Source organism: Belonocnema kinseyi, chromosome 2, assembly GCF_010883055.1.
Source record: "Belonocnema kinseyi isolate 2016_QV_RU_SX_M_011 chromosome 2, B_treatae_v1, whole genome shotgun sequence".
In the NCBI taxonomy this organism is placed as follows: domain Eukaryota; kingdom Metazoa; phylum Arthropoda; class Insecta; order Hymenoptera; family Cynipidae; genus Belonocnema; species Belonocnema kinseyi.
In genome coordinates, this window is record NC_046658.1 from 78,551,748 (window position 1) to 78,561,578 (window position 9,831).

At 31.2% G+C, this 9,831-nt stretch overlaps 1 protein-coding gene across 2 annotated transcripts in view; it reads right to left on the reverse strand.

The window, feature by feature from the left end:
• The window catches only part of LOC117167604, a 106,240-nt gene that overhangs the window by 42,680 nt on the left and 53,729 nt on the right, over positions 1–9,831 (reverse strand). For both annotated transcript variants that reach the window (XM_033352658.1, XM_033352660.1), the window contains exons 3-4: positions 4,393–4,513; positions 1,939–2,104 (exon numbers count right to left, since the gene is read on the reverse strand). In XM_033352658.1, coding sequence (XP_033208549.1) covers positions 1,939–2,104; positions 4,393–4,513 — 287 coding nt within the window. The remainder of the gene's footprint in view (positions 1–1,938; positions 2,105–4,392; positions 4,514–9,831) is intronic.

Here is a 9,831-nt window from a genome sequence, read left to right on the forward strand (position 1 = left end):
CGCTTTGCTACCTGTATATATTGTTTTTATAGCTTCTAGGATCCATCCATTGACTCCATACTCTTTCAGGACTTCCCAAAGTTTACTTCTATCTACCTTGTCTAAAGTTTTTTCTAGGTCAACAAATGCACAGGAAACTTTTTTTCCTACTCTCAAACTTTTTTCTGTTATTTGCTTTAAGCTAAATATTTGATCCGTACATGACCTTCCTGGCATAAACCCACTTTGGACTTCCCAAATCTTTGTTTCTGTTATTTTCATTACCCTACGAATAAGTATTTTTGAATATATTTTACTTACGGTGCTTAATAAGCTAATCCCTCTGTAATTATTGCACTCGCTTTTATCTCCCTTTCTCTTGTATATTGGTACGATAATCGCTTCTTTCCAGTCGTCTGGGACGTCTCCCAACCCGAAACATAAATTTATCAATTCGCAAACTCTATGTGGTATTCGACATTTTAAGTCTCCTGTTTCTTACTTTAAATTATAAAAAAGAAATTCTGTATTTAATAAATAATTTTTTTATGACAAAAATTAAAATTAAATATACAGTAAAAAACTTTTTATCATATTTTTTATTTCAAGCTACTTTTTCTAGATTATTCGAGATTCTAATTTAATTTTAAATATTGTCATTTCGGCATTTTTCAGTCTCACGTTTCGCATTTTTAACATGAAAATAAAAAATCTGCATTTAATAAATACATTTAAACAAATTTTGATTTTTATTAAATAGAGTTTTAAAAAATTTCATTTTAAACTACTTTTTTGATAACAGTAGATTCTAGATTCTAATTCAATATTACATTTTGCCGTTTCTGCATTTCTACTCTGCTGTTCCTCATTTCTTATTCATTAATAAAAAAATTAATTTCTGTATTTAATAAATAAATAAATTTTTGTTAATGTTTCAAAAATTAAAAATGTTAAAACAGAGTAAAAAACTCTTTTATTTTTCATTTTAAACTACTGTTTTTTGCAATAAATAATTTTCTTTAATTACATTTTTTAACTCAAAATTTAAAAAATAAAGTAAAAGGTTTTTTTATATTTGATTTTAAATTAATATTTTTTTAAAACAGTACATTCAAGATTCTAGATTCTAAATTCTAGTTTAATGTTAAATACGGCCATTTCGGTATTTTAAGGTTTTCTGATTCTCATAAATGATGAGTCAGTCCGGAAAAAACGTTTCAGGTTTCGTCATTTCGTAAGCGTTTAATATTGTTTAAAAAGCTATTGACACTTATAAAAATTAAAAATATTTAAAAATTAAAAAAAAATCTGGATCCTAATACCAATTGAAAAAAATGGCATTACAATTATGATAACTGGGTCAATTAAAAACAATATCTTTCGAAAAATACGCAAAGATGTCACGTAACCAAAACACGAAATATTTTTGTTTAAATTGCTTCTCAAATAATAAATGGTAAGCTAGCATAATAAACAGTCTTTCAAAGAGAGGGTTTTGGAAAATGTATTTAAAATTAAAATTTTAGGCTTAAGAAATAACCAGATTGATAATCTGTAGACCTGAGTTCGAATTCCAGCGGAGCTATTGAGGAACTTTTGCACGGCTAAAGACTTTAACCATTTCGGTTTAGACTATTAGATAAAAAACCGTCATATCATCCCCAAAAAACTTTTTCACTAAGCTAGTTGACAACATAACATCCAATTTCAATAAAATTTGAGTTTTCTCAAAAAGGGTCCAAGCGATTTTTGTTTCGATTTTTGGGCTGAAAAATTATCGTGAGACATCCCAGATGTGTAAACAGGAAGAAAACAAGAGGTGAAAGCCCTTTTGGGGTGAATTCAGTCGAGATTCACCGCACTTGTCCCAAAATTCACAAAAATGTTTTAAATATCTTAAGGTGGCATTATTTTCAATATTTTACGATTTTTTTAATAAAAAATCACTTTTTTACAGACCTGGAACTCGCTCTTGAGCATCAAGAGCTGCTGTGAGAAGAGCACAAGCGTTTCCGGGGCTGAGAGTCGCAGACACGTGATCTTCGCAGCTTTGCCAAAGTTCCTCGACGCCTAATTCCTGTGCAAGTCCTAGCATTTCGAAAATGCCACTATCTTGCAACATAACCTAAGAGAAAAGCCATAAAACAAAATAGAAACATCGAGATATAAAATGAATGCTTACAGATTTGTCTAGACCGCAATTATTATACGGGGACCAGAGATCAATTCCCAACTAGGGAGACAATTTTTCTAGTATCTTCAAATTGCAGAATTTTCATCTCAAGTTTTTAAATATTGAACTATTCAAATTTGTAGAATTTAAAGAAGAAATATTTTCGAATTAAACGAATTACTAGAAAGATCTTGAAATTATATAATTTTGAATACGATGCGTTCATAGTTGAACAATTTTGTTTTGAATTGAAGAGACTTCAAATCGAATGATTTCAGATCAAAATTTCGAAAAGGCAACAATTTCAAACCTTAAAAATGGGATATTTTCAGACTCGAAGTTTGAAAATGATATTATTTAAAATTCAAAGGAATTGGAATGGCATTATTTACAATTAAAAGTGTTCAAAATTGAATAATTTAAAATTGACAACTTTTGAACTAATTTCACTGTTTCGAAGTCAGAGCTTTTGAAATTCAGAATTTAATGTTTTTATTACATTAAAGACATTATAATTCATCATTAAAAATGATTAGAAAATGTTTCGAAAATCAAAAAATAATTTCACCATAATTTTCACAATTGAACATTAATAAACATAACTAGAAACCTTTAAAATTAAATTAATCTAAAAAACAACTTTCAAAATGAAGTAATTTTGAGTGGGAAACATGATAAATACAAACATTTCTACTATGGAACGTTAGAAATTTTCACATGTTTAACTATCCTTTTCAAAATTTAACTATTTCAATTTTAATTGAAAAATTAAAACTTATGAAAGGGTGAAATTATAAACTTAGTATTTAACATGAAAATTAAAAACTCCTAAATTATAATTATTAAAAATTAAAGCAATTATTCAAGTACTGATTTTCGAATTATTTCTTATTTCTCTTTTTTGATTTCAAACAGCACAATTTTTACCTTTTCTTATTTTAAACTGTATACATTTTTAACACTTTATTTTGAATTATTATACACTCTTAAAATTTTTCAATTTTAATTGATTTATTTTTTTTAATCATAAACTAAAAATCGGAGAATTTCAGCTAAATATGATTCTGATGTCTGAAATTCCATGTTTCTTCTTATCCAAGTTCGAGTGTATTTGAGAATAATATTTAATAGGAAATAGTTTAATTTTCAATGCCTGGTACTAAAATCCCCTACTTTCTTAGGCCTGAATTGAAGACATTATTGCCTCAATTTTTCATTAAATCTGAAATTATTTAATTTCAAACGATCAAACCAATATATTTTAAATATCTGAATATAAAATTATGAAATTCAAATCTGACTACCAAGGCTTTTAATATGAGATTTTGTCAACATGAGATTTTCAACAACAAAAATTGGCAACTAATGCAGACAGCAAGAATCGAGCCCAGACTTTTCAGTTCCAAACTCTGAGCACTACGGCCTGATCTGGTCGGTAGTTGAAAGACTTTCGCATCGCCGTTTATGTCACTTGGGTGGGTTTATTGAAAGCCGTTTTTCTCAAGAAAAATTACTGGCTAAGGTTGTCCTAATAAAAATCAACGTTTTTTTACGATATAAATCATGGCTTGTAAAATCTTCACAATTCAAAACATAATATTTTAACCCTTTTAAAGGGTAGTTTTTGAAGCAAAGTGGTAGTATTTTTGGTCTACTTAAGTCAAATTTTATTTTTTGAACTAATGGTACCATCAGTTGTATTCCCAGGAAAAAAATTATTAGATTTACGAAAATTAACATTAAACATGTTAATAATTCTGGGACTGTTTAAGACCAAATTTCAATGTCCAAAATTTCATGAGCATAGCTTTCTTACTTTTCAAGATATAGTGCACGGAAAAAAGTTACATACATGCAGAAGCGGACCTATTTTTTTAATATTAATTTCGCGCTCTTGGGGACGAATTATATCAAAACATGTAAAAAAGTAGATTTGAAAATTTAGGTAATCACAAAACTTCCCTCTATGAGGAAACAATATTAACTTTAACATTAACTTCAAAATCAATGAAAGAGAATTTCCGTGCAAGGGTAACAATTTCATCTTGAAGATAATTAAATAAAATGTCAAACTGACGCATACTAATAAACTGTCACATTTATATGACAGAAAAGTCGCGAGATAAAAAACACCCGAAAATCTAGCGGACACATAGGTGCTTCAATGTGCACAGAATAAATGAATGAATTAATTAACTAATGCATACATAAATTATGATATATAATCATAGGCAAATTACCTTCCCAGTGTAAATATAATTTATAAATTCACGAAATGTTTCGGGGTGTGCGTGTACCATACGAACTGTAGCCGGATTTCCAGACGATCCAAGTCTTTTGGGTCCTGTGAAGTTTTTACATCTGCAACAAAAAAACGGACAACATTTTATTCGATTACATTTTATTTGATATAAACATGATTAATATTTCTGAAGTCTATATTACTATAATTGATCGCATAAATTTGTAACTTATCTGTATTATCACAGAATAAACTATTGACAACATTTGTTGCAAGAAATTCTTTAGAGGGATAAAGTTTTATTCAGACAACTTCGCGTTTTCAAAACACATTTGCTGTCACGAAAAAAAAACAAAAGAAAGTTTAACCGATATTTGTTTAAGTTTATCCTTTAAAGTTAATTTTTGTTGCAGCTAATCTTTCATCGAAAATCGATGTAAAGTTTATATTCTGTTTTCTCTGTGATGAAGTTAATCAAAATTTTAGAGTAAATAAAATATTTTGTAAGAGCTATTTGAACAGATTATAATCTGTAAGAGCAAATAAAAGTGCCTCGTCTGAAGATTTATTAAGAGAGATAGAGCCAAGGGAATTTATGTTTAATAAATGATTTTGGCTTCACCCTCCTAGATTGGATATTTTGCATCTTATTTTTTTTTTATTGGAACATGATTCCGAAAAAATAATGAAGATGATATAAGACAACTAAAGGATGTTTCAAATTTCACTGGCACGCTTCTAGAAGTCACCCTAAGCAAATTCTTGGTGAGACCCACCCAGAAAGATTGTACCTACTGCCTTCATCACCACTTCTATCCGTGCTTCTCTTGTCACACAAAAGAGCTTAATTGACTTCGTCAGAAAGCTTCGCGGCCACAGGAGAGTGCGTTACTACAGTAGGCTGCAGTTCTAGCTTGATATTAATGATCATCTCACACGTGAATTTAAGCACGATCAAGTGTCGAGGAAAGAGAAAGAAATCAATTATTTTATAACTTTCTCCTAAAAAAACATTACTGTGTTCCAATCAAATGGCTTCTTCTATAGAATCCTCTCTGTATAGGCAGAACAAGTCGAGTGGAGTAATCATTAAAAGCTGCCTCGAAAACTTTGTATCACTACTTCTAGATTATTTACGTTTAGGCTTTTGCTTTGATTTTCAATTAAATTTACTTGATGCCAAAATAAAATAATCAAAACATTAGAAAAATGTTTTCTTTCATACTAACGTCAAACCACAGAAAAAACTGAAATGATTATTCTTGCAAGATTAGATAGTCAGAAATGTAGCTAATTTTTCTTACTTTCAACGGACGACCCTTAGATTGTTATAAGGAAAAGGCCGGTTACAGAAACTGAAATTCTGAAAACATGGCTCAATCAAATTTTAATTAGCTGAATCAATCTCCACACATTAATGAAAAAAGTGAAAAAAAGTTGTTGAAAATCGGTTTATATAAAAAGTAATAAAAAGAATCTTTAATTACAGACAATGGTATACAATAACTCTCAACTAGGATTGAAGATATTAATCGATTTTTCCTAATCTTCTCTTAATTTTCTTCTAATAACATAAAGAAGATAATAAGGCCTATGAAAATTTAATAGAGATTTTGCTATATTTTCTATTATCTGTCACCGCATTAATTTAAATTAGCCTTTCAAGAAATTTGAATTTTAAAATACTTTATTTTGTACAAATTTATCCTTTTTGTCAACAGTTTCCCAAAGAATAAAATATTTGTTCATATTTTTCTCCAATGTGCCTAGTCGTCAACCATAATTAAAAACCTTAGTTGTATGCCCCCCCCCCCCCGAAATCCCGCGAAAAGCAGCGAAGTCCAAATTCTCTTAAAAAGTAGATGAATCTTCAACCCAAACAGACATATGGGTGCAAATACAGAATAGGGGCGTCACCTGTTTTTTGGCTGGAAAACAGTTTTTTCGGCAACAAACTATTATAATTTTTTATTAGACGATAAGTAAAGCGATATGACCAGACAGAAGTTAAATATTATGTTTACCTTTTTCACTACGATGTCTTAAATATGGGTATGTCACGATATCGGAATGATCATATTTAACTTACAGTTTAGGTACTTTTAAACATCCAAACGGCCAGAAACACCCTTTTTGAAAGTTCTCAAAAATAATTTTGTCAAAACCCTACCCTTTACCAACGTTTCGTGGGGGCGGGAAGACACCCTTATGACTAGTAAAAAAATAATTTTGGTCAAGTCCCTACCCATTTCCAACTCCTCGTTAAATATTATCATTCTAATATTTTCGCGACAGACTCATATTTGAGACATCATGGTAAAAAAATTAACAATAATCTTAAACTTTTGCCTCATCAAATCGCTTCAATAATCGTTTAATTAAAGATTCTAGTAGTTTGTTGGCAAACAAATTTTTTCAGCCAAAATAGAGGTGAAACGTGAGCCCCTATTCTTCAATCTAACCGACAAATTTTCAGCAGCAAATTAATTCTTAATAGAACAGTTGCATTAATAGTCAAATAATTGATCTTTAAGCAAAAAGAAAAGTATTTATACAAAAGTTGAATTTGTAACCAAAAAGTCAAAGTTTTAAGCCATAGACTGCGTATTGTTTAGAAGACCGTTGAATTTTCAACAAATACATTGTTTTTTTTCAACAAAAAAGTACATTTTCGACAGAAAAAATAATATTCAGCCAAGAAAGATGAGTTTTCTACCATAAAATAAAAAGATGAACTTTGTGAAGAAAGTCAAGAATAATGAATTCTAAACAAATTAGTTCAATTTTTAACTCAAGATATTTTTTTAACCAGTAATGGAATCGTCGAATTTTTAGCTAAAAAATTAATAAAAATTCAAATAGTTTAATTAAAAAAAATTATAAAAATTGAAACCTCAACTAAAAAGATAAATTGTCAACAAACAAGATTTATTTTCTAACCGAAAAGACAAATTAAAAAAAAAGACATTAATTTTCTACCAAACAGTTGAATTCTTAACTCATTAAGGCTGAATTTCCAATCTTTTTTAATTAAAAATGTAACTACTTGTTTGAAAATTCATATATTTTGTTGAAAATTTGTCTCTTATAGTAAAAAATAATCTTCTTCGTAGACGATTGAACTAATTGGCTAAAAGTTGAACTACTTTGTTAAAACTTCTTTCTTTGTTGTTTGAAGATTCATTATTTTATTTTTAAAACATCTCTTTGGCTAAAAATAGATTTATCTTTGGTTCAAAATTGATTTTTTGATCAAACATTTAAGTATTCATTTTTTCGCAGAATGTTCTATTTTTATTTGAAAATTATACTATTTTGTTAAAATTTTATCTTTTACAGTTTAAAATGTAACTGTTTAGTAGAAAATTAATGTGTTTTGTTAAAAATTCAACTTTTTGGTATAAAATTTATCTTCCTGGCTGAAAATCCAAATACACTGGAACCGCGATTTACCGAGGGGTTTAGGGCTTAGCCTCAATGTCTTTCACGGCAAATTGGGGTTCTCCGAACCGTTTTTCTTCTTCTTGCTTGTTTGTTTGTGACTTCTTATAGTCCAACCCGAATAAAAATGCTTTGACTTGAATTCGACTTGAATTGCCCCCAATCAAGACATGGTAAAGTCGAACAGTTCGACTTGAGCATGTCTCAGTTTTGAGACTCAGCCAGTCTTCAATTTATGTCTTGGAGACAAGTTTTTATGTCTTGAAGGCATAAATTTATCCCTTAAGACGAATTTTTATGACTCCAACACGTACGGTTTATAACTTCGAGCACATAACTGCCCTAATAGAAAAGGTAATTCTAACCGACTATTCCTCCTACGCTAACTAACCTACTCGCTTACAGTAACCAATGTACTTGGCTGTCGCAACCGACTGTCTCTGCTACACTAACTAACCTGATCGGTTACAGTAACCAATGTACTTGGCTGTCGCAACCGACTGTCTCTGCTACGCTAACTAACCTACTCGGTTACAGTAACCAATGTATTTGGATGTCGCAATCGACTGTTTCTGCTACGCTAACTAACCTACTCGGTTACAGTAACCAATGTACTTGGCTGTCGCAACCGACTGTCTCTGCTACGCTAACTAACCTACTCGGTTACATTAACCGATGTATTTGGATGTCGCAATCGACTGTCTCTGCTACACTAACTAACCTAATCGATTACAGTAACCAATGTACTTGGCTGTCGCAACCGACTGTCTCTGCTACGCTAACTAACCTACTCGGTTACAGTAACCAATGTATTTGGATGTCGCAATCGACTGTTTCTGCTACGCTAACTAACCTACTCGGTTACAGTAACCAATGTATTTGGATGTCGCAACCGACTGTCTCTGCTACGCTAACTAACCTACTCGGTCACAGTAACCCAGGTATTTGGCTGTCACAACCGAATGTCTCTGCTACGCTAACTAATCTACTCGGTTACAGTAACCAATGTACTTGGCTGTCGCAACCGACTGTTTCTCCTACGCTAACTAACCTACTCGGTTACAGTAACCAATGTACTTGGCTGACGCAGCCGACTGTCTCTGCTACGCTAACTAACCTACTCGGTTACAGTAACCCATGCATTTGGCTGTTGGAACCGACTATCTCTGCTACACTAACTAACCTAATCGATTACAGTAATCAATGTACTTGGCTGTCGCAACCGACTGTCTCTGCTACGCTAACTAACCTACTCGGTTACAGTAACCAATGTACTTGGCTGTCGCAACCGACTGTTTCTGCTACGCTAACTAAGCTACTCGGTTACAGTAACCCATGTACTTGGCTGTTGCAACCGACTGTCTCTGCTACGCTAACTAACCTACTCGGTTACAGTAACCAATGCACTTGGCTGTCGCAACCGACTGTCTCTGCTACGCTAACTAACCTACTGCATAGGGATTATGGTCAGCAACTTGTTTATTTCTGCTGTTCCCAACAACGCCAAAGTAATGGAATCAATCGCATTCTCTGTAAAAAAATTAAGTTTTCACCTTTAATGCTGCTCTACAGACAGAATTATTCAGTCTTCATTGCATTCTTTGTAATAATAATCTATATTGGAAAGTACCCAAATATGAGATACCAACTCTGTTTGGTGTGATTGTCGGAATTCTATATACTGAATTTAAAAGTAATATAGGTCATTTTAAAGGAAATTTAGTTTGTCATAAGAAGCTGAAAAAGAATATATTAAAAATTTGTTTATGCTAAAAATACAAAAAAGGTAAAAAAGTGCTTATTTCAAACTCGTCAAACCATTCTCATAATATGAGTTACCCCAGGTAATAGCTAATAAAATGCAAAATAAAGTATTATTTTTAATGAAAAACTGCATTCTACGAGGGTGGATTGATAAGTTTCCGGCCTGACCAAGAGATGGCGCCACTAGGCCTACCTTGAGGTGGCGTTCTATAGTACCATCCTTAGATAGCTT